Below are 15,934 nucleotides of genomic sequence, written 5' to 3' on the forward strand. Positions count from 1 at the left end.
GCACGGGGCTCGTGACGCGCACGAGAACAAACGCCTCGCCCGCAACGCCGCCTTCCAACGTGTGGTTTTATTCACGGCCCGGAGCGTCTGGGGAAAAAAGGAAGTCGGGTCCTCACCTCCGTTTCACCGCAGCGGCCCTTCCCAGATCAAGGCTGTTCCAGCCCGCACGCTGAAGCGCAAGGAGAACACGGATGGACTTGGGCGTACTTTTTATTTTTTAAAGTTGAGTTCACTCAAAAATGCTGCCCTCGCTGGGCTACAAAGGAGGGCCAGCCCCTCCAAGGCCCTCTCTGGCAAGGCAAAGATCTGACCTTTTAACTGGAAAAGAGAGAAGGTAAAGGCTATTCAGACCGGCGTCTCCGTGGGGAGCATTTGAGACGCAACCGGCTTCCTACATGTCATATTGAATGAAACAGTTTGAATGTTTGTAAAGGTTGCCCGTTAGCCAGTTTCAGGAAGAAGATAAGATTTATCTCCTGATCTAGCTCATTGTTTTGGGGACTACGCGTAAAAGGTCCTGACTTCGCTTAAAGTCTTAATTTGAATCTTTTAGAAATCTTTTACGAAGAGAGCAAATATCCTGAATTCTGAGAGATCAAACCCTGAGGCCTTTTGACCAGATTGGTAAGAAAAGGGCATTTGCAGTGATATGGAAGTTTCCCAAAGGTAATTTAAAATGCTCAACGAAGGCAAAAGAATCTGTTGAGTAAGATCCGAGCCCAAATTTGGGGGTAATGACAGGTTTCATAGATTTCATAGACATTGGGGCTGGAAGGGACCTCGGAAGATCATCGAGTCCAGCCCCCTGCCCAAAGGAAGGGCAGGAAGTCAGCTGGGGTCATAGGATCCCAGCAAGATAAGCATCCAGTTTCATCTTGAAGGTGTTCAATGAAGGCGCTTGAACCACCTCCGGTGGCAGGCTGTTCCAGACCTTGGGGGCTCGGACAGTAAAGAAATTCTTCCTTATGTCCAGCCTGAAACGATCTTGTAGTAGTTTGTGACCATTCGACCTCGTCAACCCTTGGGGCGCTCTGGTGAACAAACGTCCCCCCAGATACTGGTGGTCACCCCTGATAAACTTGTAGGTGGCCATCAGATCACCCCTGAGCCTGCGCTTTTCCAGGCTAAAGAGCCCCAGGGCTCTCAGCCTGTCGTTGTAGGGTCTGCTTCCCTGACCTCTGATCATGCGCGTGGCTCTTCTCTGCACTCTCTCAAGCTTCTCCACATCCTTTTTGATTTGTGGAGCCCAAAACTGGACGCAGTACTCCAGCTGCGGCCTCACTAAGGCCGAGTACAGGGGGAGAATGACGTCGCAGGATTTGCTTGAGAAGCATCTATGGATGCAAGCCAGCGTTTTGCTCGCTTTACTAGCCACAGCATCGCATTGCAGGCTCATGTTCATCTTGTGGTCAATGATGACCCCCAAGTCTCTTTCTTCCATAGTGCTAGCCAGCGTAGCACTGCCGAGCCTATAAGGATGCTGCGGGTTTTTCTTCCCAAGGTGGAGAACCTTGCATTTATCGGCGTTGAACACCATCAGATTCTCATCCGCCCACTTGCTAAGCCTGTCCAGGTCAGCCTCGATCATCCGCCTGTCTTCTGGCGTGGATGCTTTGCCCCAAAGTTTGGTGTCATCGGCGAACTTGGCCAGTCCACTTCTGACTCCAGTGTCCACATCATTAATGAAGATGTTGAACAGTATGGGTCCAAGGACAGAGCCCTGGGGGACCCCACTGGTCACAGGACACCACGATGAGTGACTTCCATCAATTACTACCCTCTGGGTCTGACCCCGGAGCCAGTTTTCCAGCCAGTGGATCGTGGAGGACCCAAGGCGACAACTGGCCAGTTTCTCCAAGAGGTGATCGTGGGAAACCAGATCAAAGGCTTTTTTGAAGTCAAGATATATGACATCAATCTCTTCCCCCTTGTCCAGGTGATAGGTCACCTGGTCGTAGAAGGAAATGAGATTGGTCAAGCAAGACCTACCCGCAACAAACTCGTGCTGGCTATCCCTTAAGATGTTGGCGTCGGCCAGTCCATTAAGCATGGCCTCTTTAATTAACTTTTCTAAGATCTTCCCTGGGATAGAAGTCAGGCTGATGGGCCTATAGTTAGCCGGATCCATTTTCCTCCCTTTCTTGAAGATAGGCACCACATTGGCCTTCTTCCAGTCTTCGGGCACTACACCAGAGCGCCAAGAGTTTTCAAAGATCCGTGCTAAAAGGTTGAGTAGGAGGAGCCCACTGATGGCAGCTCACTCAATAAAAACTGTAACTTACTGTCCCAATTTGGAGGTGACTATACTTGTAGAACAACGAAGGAAGAATCGCAAGTGTAGCCCGGGTCAGACTGATCACCTGAACTAACCTCTCCGTGAACACGAATCTCTTAGTTCACGCTGAAGCTGCAGAGCACCCAAAAGGGACTGAAGGAAGGGGACTTAGTCCTATCACTGCTGAGGCCAGCCTACTGAATTGTACTGCTGAGGCGAGCCCATTGAACCGTACTACTGAGGCCAACCCATTAAATCGTACTACTGAGGAATGAAACCGTATTTTGGTATTTGGCTTCTCGGAATTCTAGGATTGTAAGTATAATATGAAAAATAATAGTATTGATTCAAATTTAACTTTTAGTTGTAATTGTAGTTGTTTTTGTAACACTAATTCTTATAGTATTGTTTGGGAAGGAAGTGCATTCGGAGCATTGTTTCTGATATATGTAATTATTGTGTTTTTAATGTTTGTGGTGTTTCTTAAAGCTAAGCAGTGTTGTATACTTAGCAAAGAGTTTTAAAATAAAATTGTGTTGTATAAATGAAGTGTGTAATCATTGTGAAATCGTGCAATCAGTTAACTACTCCCCCAGCCAGTGCATCAAAACGAATCAGCAAATTGTGTGGGATTTTCTCTATTCCATAACCCACTAGAGACACTACAGACCTGCCTGCCAGGCACAGGGCCGCCGTTCTGCAGGGAGCGAGTTGAGAGGCCGCCTGCATTTCATTGCAGACGCCCCCGTGGAGGCCCACGGCACCAGTTACACGGTGGCTTCGATCTCGGCGGGCTCCTCTTCCTCCAGCAGGCTGTACGAGGCGTGGGTCTGGAACGGGCGCTGCAGGGGATGCGCCAAGAGCTTGGCCATGCAGTTGTGCAGCTCCACGGCAGGCCCTGTGAGGGACACCTCGTACTTGTAGTTGGTGCCTTTGGTGTCCAAGTTGCTGAAGAAGGCGTACATCTCCTAGGGAGGGAAGCACCAGCCCAACATCAGTCAGGGACACGCCGGGCTGCAGACAAGGGACCAGGCGGGGTGAGGGGACTGGGGTGAAACGGGCCCCTGAGATGCAGCGAGGTTGTTTGCAAACACCTTGGACGCCCTCGCTGTGCCACGTCCAGAGGATCATTAGCTGTTGCTACCCGCGATGCTCAAGCTTGTTCATTAAGAACGGTACTGGCTGAAGCTGGACTTGGACTGGCAACTTAGCAAGGAAACATCCATCCCATGGGACCATTTCAGAGGTAAAAGCTTTGGCACTTCCTGGCTCCAGGGATCACTGCACAAAGGGGCTAGAGCTGAGACAAAACCGTGCAATGCCCAACAGCACAAGTCAGGTCCGACCCTTGTTCATGCCGCGCAAGCAGAGCCATTTTCAGACACAGTGCCCGGGTCTGGCACGCAGGGAGGCACCTACGCCCTGGCTGCATGCACACCACGGGCCCCGCTCACCTTCCAGCTCATCTCGTCCTCCTTGTCCTCAGCCCCGTTGTGGATGTACACCACGTCGAAGAAGAAATATGGGCACTGAAGCATTTTCTGCCCAGAGAGAAAGGAAATGTCCTACCTCAGTGCAGGGCCTGACTGCAGAGATCCAGGGGCAGAGCCCCGGACCCAAGGGGACATGGCTACGAGACAGCCTCCCAGCCTGGAGACACAGCACGGCCACCGCAAAAGCAGGTGCACGGCCACAATCCACCACGATGGGCCTCAGCCCCGTCCTCCCAGGGGCACTTTGCCCTGTACACTGAGGGAGGGGGAAGCAATTGGGTCCTCCTGGTCCTGCCCCAGCTGCAGCCGTGGGGGCAGATTTTTGTGCCCAGCAGGAAGTGAAGTAAACCTAAACTGGATTCAATCTGGCTCTTGTGCAGCAGTTGCTGCTGTTCATTGGGCCATGTTTGGGCAAAGGGATCTACTGCCCGTTTCTGGGCCAGAGCTGTCCAGCCCCTGCCCGCAGAGAAGTCACCCTGCTCAGGGGAACGTCCAAGCCAGGCTGGCAGAGCTGGGGAGCAGCAGCGGACGTTGCTGACGTGTTAGGAGGGGCGGATGACCAGCAGCCCTGGCAGGCAGGACAACTGCTCTGTGTCCTGGGGGGACCCCGCGGGGTACAGCATGGAGGCAGGAGCGGGGAAGCCGGGGAGCACTCACCTTCATCTGCTCCGTCATGGAAAACTGAGGCTGGCAGGCCGGCCGGCTGTACACCAGGATGGTCCTCACCACATAGGGGGGCGGGATGGTCTGCACGTTCTCCGTCACCGGCAGCTCGATCTTCTGCTGTCTGCGCCATGACGAGACACAAGCCGGGGGTCACAGTGCCCCTGCCTCATGAAGTCACGGGCCAAGCAAGCGTGTGCACGGATACGGAGCTCCTGCCCTGCCGCAGGTGCTCGCTGGGTGCCCGCAAAGGCAGTCCCAGACCCCACTCAAGCCAGACACCGGGGTGAAGGAGTCTGAGCTAAACAATGCGGCCTGTGGCGCTCCCCGACTGCAGGTGGGGGACCAGGATATTGGCTGTATGTCACATGGGAGCAGGGAGCCTGACCCTGGGAGGAAGCAGGCGCAGAGCTGCCCGGCCCCACACTTGCTGCCGTGGCACTCAGGGATTTCGGAGCTGCTGCTTGCTCACGGGAGCAGATCGTTGGGTTGCTTTTGCATGATACCGTGGATATCCCTAGCACACTTCACTGCTTTCTCCCCCCGCTAGAAGCTGCCATGAAGTGCCCTGGATATTGGCTCCACCACCACCACCCAGGGGAACTACACAAGCAAACTGCGCTGCAACACCTGCTTCCCCGAGAGCAGCCAACTTACATGAGGTTGAAGAGGCCTTCCAGATCTGGAGCGCAAGATAAGGACTGGTCAGCCCAGGCAGGCATCCCATCCCACATGGGCACCCTGCTCTTGGGCACATCCTTGACCCTGGTGCTAGAGGCCAGGGCCCGATGGGGGGCTGGCGCGATGGGCGTGATTTGCAGAAGTGTGCAGGGCCCAGAGAAGGGGCTGATCGGGGAGCAGCGCTGACAGAGGAGCTGGCAGCTCTTGCTGCCCAGTCAGTCTCTCCGTGCTGGCACCTACAGGGCCCAAGACTCACAGTGCATGCATCCGCCCCCCACCTGGGGCTATGACCCGTCACGCAGATGGGGAAGCTGCACCAGGGAGGGCTGTGACCAGCCCAGGGGCACATCCCTGCTGTCCCTAGCACTGCACCTCCATCCTGGCTCCTGCCCCCACAGCCCTTGCTCTGGGAGAGCATGGGGACACGCTTCTGCTGATGCCTGCTGCCATCTCCTGGCAGAAGAGCGGATGGCAAGGACACCCCAGGACACTCACGGACATGCCTGGTTCTACCCACGGCCTCAATGCCAGGAAGGGGTTTCACACACTTTGCGGCCCAGGGTCCCTCTCACCTCCCACCCGACAGCCCCGGGCCTGCCCCCCCTCCCAAAGGATACTGAAGGATTTGCAGACGATGGTCTCCAGGTCGTACAAACAGCTGCAGACTTCCCTGGGGTCGGAGGTGAAGCCGGACAGCTGGGGCAAGATGGGGCAAGTTAAGGGGGTGACAGATGCCCCCTCCGGATCGCACCTGAGCAGGGCGAGGCAGAGGCAGTGCAGCACCATGCACATGGGGCCCCGAGGCTGCTCTGGGAGACCCCCACCCCGCGCAGAGGACTGAGGCTGGAAGGAGCTCGGGGGGGTGGGGGGTCAGCATAACTTGGGGCTCGTGTCCTCTTTACAAGGAGGGGTGGTCACTGGGGATCAGGGCCCAGCACGTGGCTGGTGCTGGGACGGCCTCACTCACCCACGTGGCATCGTTGTTCACCACCACCAGGGCGAACTCGTGGCACTTGTCGATCTTGTGCTTCGTCCTGACGAACATCTCAATCATCTTCTGCGAGATGTTCAGGGCGTTCGTTTTTGACCTGCCGAGGGCACGTCAAGTTTGCTGGGACCTCCCTCCCTCCCTCCCTCCATAATCCCCCCCTCCCCAACTGCATCCTTCAGGGCATGCTGAAGGGCCAGATCCTGATCCCTGTGGCCGGTCCAGGCTTAACCCCTCTCTGGGTCCTTTTCCTACCTGCACCAAGGTGTCAGACTAGGCCGCGAGACGCTGGCCTGACACCTGGAGCCCGACGCAGTCAGACCTGCCTACTCTCACGGGCTTCTCCTGTACCAGGCCCAAGAGGCCTTGCTGTGGGTAAACCCCAAACAGCTTCATCCCCATTTGACAGCTGGGGAAACTGAGGCACAGAGCAGAGAAGAAACCTGCCCATGATCATACAGCGAGCGCCCGGTACAGCCAGGACTGGGGTCCAGGTCTTGCTCGGCGTTCTCCACCTGGTGCGCAGCCCACGGCCGTGCTGCGGGGCTGCTCACCCGTTAAAGGACTCCAGCTTCGGCAGCGACATTTCCTCGGACAGGTCCAGGCAGATGATCTGCAGCAGAGAGAGCGGCAGGGTCAGCCCGTCGCCACCCCCAGCGCCAGGCGCTTTGGGTATCGTGCCGGCTGCCCCGAAGGGTCGGATCAGGCCCCCTCCGCTGCGGGACCCGGGGCCGGGCCGGCCCGCACTCACCACCTTCTCGGGGCAGTTGACTCTGGGCGTCTTGACCTGGAACTCGACGGGGGGCGCCGGGACCTGCCAGGCCTTGGCGCTGGGCGCGGCGGGGCCCTGCGGGCTGTCGTCGGCGCTGGCCGCTTCGCCCTCGCCCTCGCTGCGGCTGCCCACGCTGGCCTGCGCGCTCAGGGCCCGGTCCTCGGCCCCCTCGGGGTTGGAGCGGGTGCGGGGCCGCTGCTCCGACGCCTTCTCCTCCTCCTCCTCGGCCGCGCTGCCCGGCTCCGAGGTGTCCATCAGGGACCCGCGCTCCACCGGCGACTCCAGCCTGAGGCCGCGAGCGGCTCCCTGCGCCCGGCCGGGGGGGTCCGGGGCCGGCGCTGCCAAGGGCAAGCAGAAGGGAGGTGTCCTGAACCCCACGCTGACCAGCACCCCGGCCCCCCGGGGACACCCCAGGCTATGGCCCCCCAAGCACCCTGGGACACACTGCCCCAAAGCACCCCAACACCCAGGACATACCCCCCCCCCCCCGCCCAAGCACCCCAGCACATGTGCACCCCAGGACACCCCTTCCTCCCCCACCCCCAGCTCAGGGGCACATGCCAACCCGGCCCTTCCTTGCCCCCAGCCCCAGTCGCTTACCCTTTCCCTTCCCGTAGCACCGCCCGGCCACACGCGACCGGAAGCTGAGGGGCGGAGCCGCTAGCTCTGCCGGGAGATGTAGTTTCCTGCGCGCAGACCGGCCCTTCCGGCTTCCGGGGGCGGGGCTTCCCCGAGCTCCACCCCCGTCCTTCCGTGTCCGCTCCGAGTTCCGCCCCGCCGCGCGTAGGCCCGCCCCTTCCATATTTGCATGACCACTTGCCTATACGTTAGGCAAATTTGCATGTCGCCGATGTTTATTATATTATATTATATTATATTATATTATATTATATTGGGAACATAAAATACACATTATACATGTCATATATTATGGCATGTCATATCATATATCAGGAATATTATATCTGAAACATAATATAATATCGTATATTATATTATATTTGTGGAATATACTATCATATATATTCTATACTTTGTTGGTGTGTTTATCACATTGCCTTATATCATGATATATATTATATAATATATAATATTATAGGCATTATGTATTATATATTTTGTTGGTGTGTTTATCACACAGCTTTCCAGCTCCTAGGCTGCCCCCTTCGCCCCCCCAGACTCCACCCCTCAACGTGGAAGCTCCCTGGGGGGCACTGTGCAAATCACAAGACAATTTGCATCTAGCAGCGAGCTGGTTTCGTACCCGCGGCTGTGTGGGACTGCGTGAGGATCCTGCCTTGCCCCACCCAACAATAAAGACCCGGGGCCAGGCTCAGGGTGACCCATGGCCAGGGCCGGGCCTGCCCCTGCCGCGTTCGTGCAGCGCCTGGCGCCTGGGCACTGGCAGCGATGCGCGTGCGAGGGCTGTGGGGGGCTCTGAATCGGTGCCTGACACTACTGCTCTCAGCTGGCATCTGAGGCCGGTACCCGAGCGGGGCAGCCCCCAGCGCAACCAGGGAGCGGGGCAGGTGGGAAGAGCCCCTGCCCGGCTGGGCGCGCGGGCAGCGCAAGGGTTACAGGTCCACCCGGGAGAGGAAGCGTGCACAGGATCTGGAAACGGGAAAGGCCTGCACAGCCCCGCGCGGGGGAGCAGAGCGGAGCCAGGGCCCCAGCGCCACGTCCCCGCACCCACTGGGCGTTTGGCTGGTCGAGGCTGGGGGGGCGCTGCCAGATTGACCCCCGCGGATGCTCCCCTGAACCCCTTGCCCCTGGCTTGAATCAGGTGCTGCACCGCAAATCCCATCACCCTGCGGGGATGGAGAAGGCAAGTGGCTTCTGCGCGGGGCAGGACAAGGGCACGTGGGTCTTGAGATGCCCCATGTCCTGGCCCCCCCAGGCATCCCCGCACCCCACCGCCCCAGCCTGGCCCCGCCGCGGTGGGGGGCGTGGGAAAATCCACCGCATCTCCCCTGCCCTGCGGCCATGGGGATGGGGCTCCAAAGGGGTCGGGGGCTATCATGGTGTCTCTGTCCCGGGGGCACCCCAGTGCCCAGCCCGCAGCGGGGCTGCCAGGGGGGCGCTGGATCCTGGGGCAGGGAAATCTCCTCGGCGCTCCAGCCGGACACTGGCTGGTGACCCCAGGCAGACGCGGCTCATTGTTCCCGCTGTAAACAGGATGCGTCTCCGGCTTTCCTGTTTCCGACGGGAGCAAAGCCCCCGCTGCCCGCAGCTGCAAGGGGCACTTGCCGTTGCCAGTGCTGTCCTTCCCTTCCTGCCTGAACCAGCGCCGTGGCAGGCTGGCACGTTGCACCCTGGTCTGACCCCCATTGCACGGCCCCCAGGACCCCGCTGGACCAGAACCGCGGGGCTCTGCCCTGGCGCAAGCGACTGGGCAGGGGGTGCCAGGCCCGTCTCCAAAGCGTGGCCAGGTTGGGGGGACGGGGACGGGGGCGTGAGCCATGCCTGGTTCTCGGGGGCCCCGGCTGCAGGGCAAGCTGGACCCGGTTGCCGAGAGGGCGGAGGAGGCCGACGCGGCGGGCACGGACGAGCAGGACATCCTGTGCTACGAGGAGCGCATCACGCAGCTGCTGGTGACCATCACCCACCTCCACGGCAAGGTCGAGCGGCTGCAGCAGCGCGGAGCCAGGTACCGGCTGGAGGCTGCAGACCCGTGGCCCGTTCGCATGCCAGGGAGCAGCCCCAGCCCTGCGTGCATCACCCCCTCACTGGGCACCTCTCCTTCCCTAGGCAGCTGTGCTCGTCCCTCCTGCATCTTGCCCCCTCGACTGCCTGCGCCCGGCCCCTAGCATCCAGCTGGCGGAGGGCTCCGAGGCTGCCACCTGCTCCCTCCGGGCTCTCACGCTGCTTCCATCACGGTGGCAGCATCTGATTCCTTAGCCCTGGTCCGAAGGCTGAGCCCTGCCTGCTTCATGTAGCAGGGCCCTGGGTTCCCTCTTGGATGCCCGGCATGCTAAAGGGGGGGGAACAAAGCAGGGATTGTCTCCAGGGCCCCCCCTCATGCCCACGGACTGGTACAGGCAGGGTTGGCTTGGCCCTGCCGCCTTCTTGGCCTCTTGCCCCTCGGTAACTGGAGAAGAGGACACGGTGTTTTACCTCCCCAGGTGCACGTCCAGTGTCCTGGGAGCGGGGAGGTTGCTGGTTGTAGCCACGCTGGTCTAAGGACACGGGCAGTGGGTCGACGGGATCTCTTTTATTAGACCAACTCAGTAGTTGGGGGGAAAAGTTCTTTGCAAGCTTTTGGGCACAAACACCCTTCTTCAGGCATCGGGAGACTGGGAGTGGGAACTCGCGCGGACCCCCAGGCTCCCAGGGTCTCCCCGTCTCAGGGGGATCCATGCCCAGGCTGCTACCGCCGCGATGGCTCTGGGGGACGTGGCGTCCCCGTTATGAAGTCGGCCTCCCTCCCCCGGGGCTCTGGTGTCTTGCAGGGAGGACGAGGAGTACTCGGACCAGTGCTCGGAGTACACGGCCAGCCTGCCCAGGTGTGCACCGCAGCCCCCGCCCCCCCGGCTCCCGCCCCCCAGAGAAGGTAAGGGGGGCTCTGCTTGCCAGGGCAGTGCCACCTGGGGCCACAGCACTGGGTTGAGCCCCCTCCCAGCTCCACCCCTGGCCACAGCTGCCAGGTGCCCCCCGCGCGTCGGAGGGAGGGCTCTGCAGGTGGCTCGTGCACCTGCTCCACAGAGCCAGCTCCTCCCGGCTCAGGTGCCCGACTGGCCCCAGGGCTCAGGGCATGCTCAGCCCCTGCGAGGGTCACGGTGCAGCACGGCCTTGGTGTGGCCTGGCTTAGCCCCTGGTTGGCCCTGGGCAGCCAGCTGGATGCAGGGGCCGGTGGTCCAGCCCTGACGGTCTGGATCCACAGTCCTCTCCTGCCCCGACAATGGTGTGTGCATGCAGGGAACAAGGAGCAACATCCCCTTCCCGGCGCAAAGACCCGCGCTGGGACTTGCACCCGGGTCACGGAGGGCAGAAGGGCACAGGCCCCCTCGCCTCCCTGCGTCCCCTCTGCCCTTGCAGGCGTCGGCCCCGACATGTTCCTGGCCCTGCAGCAGGTGTTGGCGTCTCTGGAGCACACCGTGTCCGCCCGGCGCTGCTGCGTGCTGCGGCTTGCTGGGGCTGGAGCGGAGACGGGCACGGGCGGCGAGGAGCGGGCCCAGGTGGTGGAGGTGAGTGGGTGCCAGGAACCGCCCCCATCTCCCTGAGCCCCCGGCCCTGCCTGCAGCTCCCCGCTTCCCGCCTGCATCCTGCAGCTCCATACGGGCTCCCTCCTCCTGGGACGGGGCAGCTCAGCCCATGCCTCATCCTATGCCCAGGTAAGACAGCTCTGCTGTGTTTCTACAGACCCTGGAAGAGCTCGAGCGAGGCCTGGGGCTGTCCCCGGGGCTCGAGATGGCGGCTGTGCAGGCACCGGGGGAGAGGGTGGCTGAGCTGAGCCCAGAGCTAGGGGCAGAGGAGACCAGCTGGTATGGGAAGGAAGCGGGCACGCTGGCCGAGAGGAACATGGTGCTGCGGGCAGCGCTGGGCAGCAAGGAGCAGGAGCTGAGCCGTGCCCAGGTGACCCTGCAGGCTCTCCAGGAGGAGCGCGACAGGCTCCAGAGGAAGGTGGGTGGCACCAGGACGCCCCCTCCCCTGCCCACGGGGCATCTCAGCTGCCACGGGCATGTGGGCACCTCTGGGGAGGATAACAGCTGGAAGCAGTGCCGAGGCAGGGGGAACCTACAGTCAGGTGCAGTGGGTCCAACGTCAGCCCTCCCGAGACGGGCACTGGAGGCTCCAAGACCCATGCAGAGCAGAGCAGAGCAGAGCAGAGCAGAGGGCACTGCCCCAGGGAGGGTCTGAGCGGGACCCCCCAGCTCCGTGCAACGTGGTGTTACCTGCAGTTTGGCCACGAGGTGCCCTGTGGGCCAGGCTGGGCTCCCCCTGGTAACTACAGCAGACAAAGCCGGCGCTTGAGCCGTGCGGAGGGCAGGACGGCGGTCTCGTTTGCTCACCGTTCCCTGTGGGGACGCCTTGGTGTCGGTTGTGAGATCCAGATCGATTTGCCCCGGGGGGATCACGGTGCCTCTGCAGCAGCGGGGCAATGAGACCCTTGCTCCTCTCTGCACAGGTCAAGGAGCTGCAGGACTCCCTCTACCAGCTTGAGACGCCCGGCCAGGCCTGGAGCCCTCCCGGCTCAGCCACCACCCCGATCCGGGGAGCTGGCAGCCCTGTCGGGGAAGGGGACCCCTGGCTGCTCCAGGTGAGGTCCTGGTCCCTCTTCCCCGGACTGTGGAAGGCATTCGCACACCCGCCCCCAGGAAATCTGCTCCATCCCCGGGGCCGGCTGGGCTCCCTCTGCCCTGGGGACAGACCCCGGGGAACGGAGCCACGTCTCCCTCAGGCCAGACAGAGCCACGGCCCAGTGGCTGGAGTCTCCTGCAGCGGCAGTGGGGGCCACGTGGCCGTGGGCAGCAACAGGTCACACCCCGTGCAGTCTCCTTTAGGGCATGGTGCTGCAGTGCGTGCCCCCGCGGAGGTCTCTGGTTAACCCCTGCCCACGAACCAGGACATTCAGCCTTCCCCTGCGGCCCCTGCCCCTGCTCTGCACTGACCTACCTTTGCTTGCTCCGCAGGACCCGCTGGCCAGGGCACAGAGCCTGCTCCAGTGCTTGAAGGATCACCCGGCCATGCAGCCCCTGTGCCGCCTCCTCCCCTCCGCCCCAGAGCTCTCTGGCAGGGAGCTGGATGACCAGCAGCAGCAGCTGCGAGGGTGAGGAAGGGACCAGCCATGCCCATCAAGACCAGAAAGGACCAAGCATGGCACAGTGTGTCCACCCACCCCTCCCCTCCCTTCCCAATGCTAGCACTCAGGGAAACTGAGGCATGAAGCAAGGGGGATCCAGCCCACAGAAGCAGACCCAGGAGTCCTGACACCCTGCATGGACCCTGCCCCGCTCCTCGGGGCTGTTAACCCCTGGCAAGCCACGCTGGGCCCTAATGGCAGCACCTTGCGTTCCCCCAGGTGCATCGAGCGGCTCAAGGGCCTGAACCACCTGCTCGCGGGCGCCCTGCGGGAGTGCAAGAGCGACTCGGAGCGGCTGAGCATGCTGCTGGGGCAGCACGAGTCCAACAGCACCGCCTTGCGCCTGGCCGCCCAGTGCAGGTGAGGGGCCGCGCCGGGCAGGGGGCGGCGGGGGCTGCCCGGGCTGCGGACCGGGCTCAGGCCGCGCTTGGCTTGTCCTGACAGCGAGCGTCGCATGGAGGCCTTGGAGGTGCTGCTAGCCCTGGCCAGGGCGAAGCTGGATGCTGGGGGGCGCTCCCCAAGTGCAGGTGAGTCCAGGCAGACGGGCTCCCCCACCCCTGCTCCAGCCACAGGCTGGCAGCTGGAGCACGGCATGCCACGGGGCCCCTGCGGGCAATGCCCAGCACATGCCCTGCCCTGGCAGCCCCTGTGGAGCACGCTTCGCAAGACGCGGCCGCCGTGCTGGCGGAGGCCAGGAGGTTCCTGGGCAGAGCGGAGCCTGATGGGCAGGAGGCAGCCGGCGGACCCGGCACGTGTGGACAGCAAAGGTACCCGGGCATCAGGGCCAGCCCCAGGGGACCAGGATGGAGCCCCCAAGCTCCTGCAAGCGACCCAGCTCCCAGTGCTGTCCCCCTCCCTGCCTCTGCAGCCCACCCAGCCCCGAGGAGGAGGAGGAGGAAGACGGGGTGCTGCGGGAGTATCTCCAGCGGCTGCAGGCGGAGCAGGCGGCCGTGGAGGTCTCCCTGCTGGAGCTGGGCTGCCCCGGGCCCCCCGGTGCCATGACCCGGCCCAGCGACGCCATCCGGGCCAAGGTGGAGCAAGCCGTCCAGGCCTCGCTGGCTGCCCTGCCTGGGGAGAGGCCCCGGCCGAAGCTGGACAAGACGCAGCTGCTGCAGGAGCTGGCAGCCCTCCAGGTGGGTCGGCAGGTGATGGGGAGCGGGGCCAGCACCGTGGCAGGGGTCCCGGACACCTGGGTTGTATTCTGGGCATGGGTGGGGGGCTAGGGCGGTACGAGTGAGCCAGGACACTTGGGTCTGCCCTTGCTTTGGGAAGGGCGAGGGGGAGGCAGCCCCCGGGGTGGAGGTGCGGGAGGTCAGGACTCCTGGGCCCTCCAGCTGGGTCAGCGCCTCCTGCCCGTGCCAGGAGTCCATGGCCGACGTGAAGACCCAGCTGCACCTGGTGGAGAAGGAGAAGCGGGGCCTGGAGCTGGGCACCTACACGCTCGGCGCGCAGGAGGCCGCCTACCTGCTGCTCATCGAGCACCTGCAGCAGGAGCGGGACGCGGGCTCCGGCCCCCCCAGCCCCGGCAGCAGCACCAGCGAGAGCAGCACGGGCAGCAGCGGGGCAGGGGTAAGTGCCTCGCTGCCCCCACCAGGGACCATCCCCCACTCCATGGGACCCTCCACCCCAGGACCCTGCAGGGATGGGGGTGCTTGCAGGCAACCAGCACCCAGCCCTACCTGCTGCTGGAGCCCCTGCCCAGCTCACGGTCTGTGGCTGGGCGTGCTCTAGGAGGCCGAGGGCTGGAAGGCGGCTGCCGCAGCACCCCAAAGCCCCCAGGACCTGGAGAGGATGATGCTGGAGCTGGCCAGCGCACTGGATCGGTGAGCACCTGCCCCCCTCACATTTGCTAATGCCACCCCAGGGTCCCTAGCAGCACCAGGCCTGCCACCCCTTGTCCGAGCCCCTGCAGCACGGCTATGCTGGGCATTGCCGGGGCAGCTGAGCGAGGCGGGTGTTGGGCATGGGCTGGGAAGCTGGAGGGATAAGGGGCAGGAGGGGGCTCTTCCCAGCAGGATCGGTGCCACCCTCTGGGTCACCTGGCAGGAGCAAGGCGCTGCAGGACCAAGCCCGGGTGCTGGCGGCCTCCCTGGAGCAGCTCAGCGCGGCCAGCCGGGCGCAGCAGGCCCAGTGCACCGGCCTCGCCGGAGACTTCTTCCAGGCACACAGGTGGGGAGCACTGCGTCATCGCCCCCTCCTCAGCCAGGAGTGCCAGCCCCTCCGGCTGCAGCCGCCTCTGCCCGCTGGGGGGGAACTGAGGGAGGGCATCCCCACCTGCAGCTCTCCGGGGTCCCTGGAAGATGGGGGCAGCTAGGAGACTGGACCCAGCTGTCCTGACCCCCACCCCGCTGTGCCCCCTCTCCCCGCAGCGCGCTGGTGCTGGCCTACCGGGGCGCCCGCAGGAAGCAGGAGGTCCAGCTGCGGCGCCTGGAAGCGCAGATGGGTGCCATGGGCGAGCGGCAGGCACAGCAGGAGCATGCGCTCGCCCAGCGCATCCGGGCTCTGGAGGAGCAGCGCGCGGCCGGCACCGAGACCTGCATCTAGGCTGGGGGGGCCTCTGCATGGCCACGGAGCCACTGCCTCCTCCGTGACTGGGGCAGGGGTCCCCGAGGTGTCGAGTTTTCGGCATAGAAATCCCACCCCACGGCCCTGCTCCTCAGTGCTGCAGCTGCTGATCCCCGCGGACTCCAGGCACCAGGCTGGAGAGTAAAGCCGTGCTGGAAGGCTGTTCGGGTCCCTTTGCTTCCTCCTAATGCAGTTGGACGCTGCAGGCCATGCGCCAGGGGCACCGCGATCCTCCTTGGAGCACGGCCAGGTCCAGAGGCCTGGGGTAGACGCCTGCAGACTCCCCTACCCTAAGGGGCAGTGGGGCATCGGCTCCTTGCACCCAGGCTGCAGAGGGGAGGTCTCTGCCCAGGGCAGGTGCTGCATTTACCCTCCCCAGATGTGGGGTGCCAGCCGTGGGGCAGGGGAGGGCCTCACTGCAAGCGGGTCCGGGCGCACAAAGGTGCTGCGTCTGCATCTTCTCCGCCCCAGATGCAGGGGGGCTGTGGCTGCGGGGAGGCCAGCTGAGCCCAGCGGCCCAGACGGTCCCAGGGGCCTCGCGGGAGACGCGGCAGACGCCGGGCAGGCCCCGCTGCGTGGGCTGGCTCCCAGCCACCACCCCAGCGCTGCTGCCCGTGGAGAGATGGGTCATGGCGGTCACTGCAGCTGCCCCCTTCCCCCCCCTACCCCATCACCGGCTCCACGGAGCTGCTCCTGC

At 62.8% G+C, this 15,934-nt stretch overlaps 2 protein-coding genes across 3 annotated transcripts; one reads left to right on the forward strand and one right to left on the reverse strand.

Moving 5' to 3' along the window:
- Window positions 1-192: 192 nt before the first annotated feature.
- BABAM1 (BRISC and BRCA1 A complex member 1) lies at window positions 193-7,575 on the reverse strand. Its single transcript, XM_006272118.4, has 9 exons — window positions 7,473-7,575; window positions 6,852-7,210; window positions 6,655-6,713; window positions 6,080-6,200; window positions 5,730-5,808; window positions 5,089-5,113; window positions 4,426-4,555; window positions 3,730-3,816; window positions 193-3,243 (listed from the first exon to the last, which is right to left on the reverse strand). Exons 2-9 carry the CDS (start codon window positions 7,125-7,127, stop codon window positions 3,043-3,045), a joined length of 978 nt encoding a protein of 325 aa, XP_006272180.1. The 5' UTR covers window positions 7,128-7,210; window positions 7,473-7,575; the 3' UTR covers window positions 193-3,042.
- A 725-nt stretch (window positions 7,576-8,300) lies between these two features.
- On the forward strand, window positions 8,301-15,399 carry USHBP1 (USH1 protein network component harmonin binding protein 1). 2 transcript variants are annotated; one of them, XM_059720003.1, is made up of 15 exons: window positions 8,301-8,697; window positions 9,362-9,519; window positions 10,322-10,422; window positions 10,908-11,056; window positions 11,232-11,492; window positions 11,998-12,129; window positions 12,503-12,639; window positions 12,892-13,032; window positions 13,117-13,199; window positions 13,316-13,439; window positions 13,541-13,805; window positions 14,035-14,241; window positions 14,404-14,495; window positions 14,719-14,841; window positions 15,042-15,399. In XM_059720003.1, the coding sequence occupies exons 1-15, from the start codon at window positions 8,689-8,691 to the stop codon at window positions 15,214-15,216; spliced, it is 2,157 nt and encodes a 718-aa protein (XP_059575986.1). In that variant the 5' UTR covers window positions 8,301-8,688; the 3' UTR covers window positions 15,217-15,399. The 2 variants fall into 2 exon arrangements, with proteins under 2 accessions (XP_059575986.1, XP_059575985.1); XM_059720002.1 differs by having other exon boundaries at window positions 8,301-9,519.
- Window positions 15,400-15,934: the final 535 nt, after the last annotated feature.

Source organism: Alligator mississippiensis, chromosome 16, assembly GCF_030867095.1.
Source record: "Alligator mississippiensis isolate rAllMis1 chromosome 16, rAllMis1, whole genome shotgun sequence".
Classification (NCBI taxonomy): domain Eukaryota; kingdom Metazoa; phylum Chordata; order Crocodylia; family Alligatoridae; genus Alligator; species Alligator mississippiensis.

Bases quoted from the DNA above. Each gene is read 5' to 3' on its own strand.
- BABAM1 (XM_006272118.4), bottom strand. From the start codon at position 7,127: ATGGACACCTCGGAGCCGGGCAGCGCGGCCGAGGAGGAGGAGGAGAAG. The intron at 6,714-6,851 runs GTGAGTGCGGGC...TCTCTGCTGCAG, and splicing joins TCAACTGCCCCGAGAAGGTG to ATCATCTGCCTGGACCTGTC. The intron at 5,114-5,729 runs GTATCCTTTGGG...CTTGCGCTCCAG, and splicing joins CATCGTCTGCAAATCCTTCA to ATCTGGAAGGCCTCTTCAAC.
- USHBP1 (XM_059720002.1), top strand. From the start codon at position 9,332: ATGCCTGGTTCTCGGGGGCCCCGGCTGCAGGGCAAGCTGGACCCGGTT. The intron at 11,493-11,997 runs GTGGGTGGCACC...CTCTCTGCACAG, and splicing joins GCGACAGGCTCCAGAGGAAG to GTCAAGGAGCTGCAGGACTC. The intron at 13,033-13,116 runs GTGAGGGGCCGC...TTGTCCTGACAG, and splicing joins CGCCTGGCCGCCCAGTGCAG to CGAGCGTCGCATGGAGGCCT.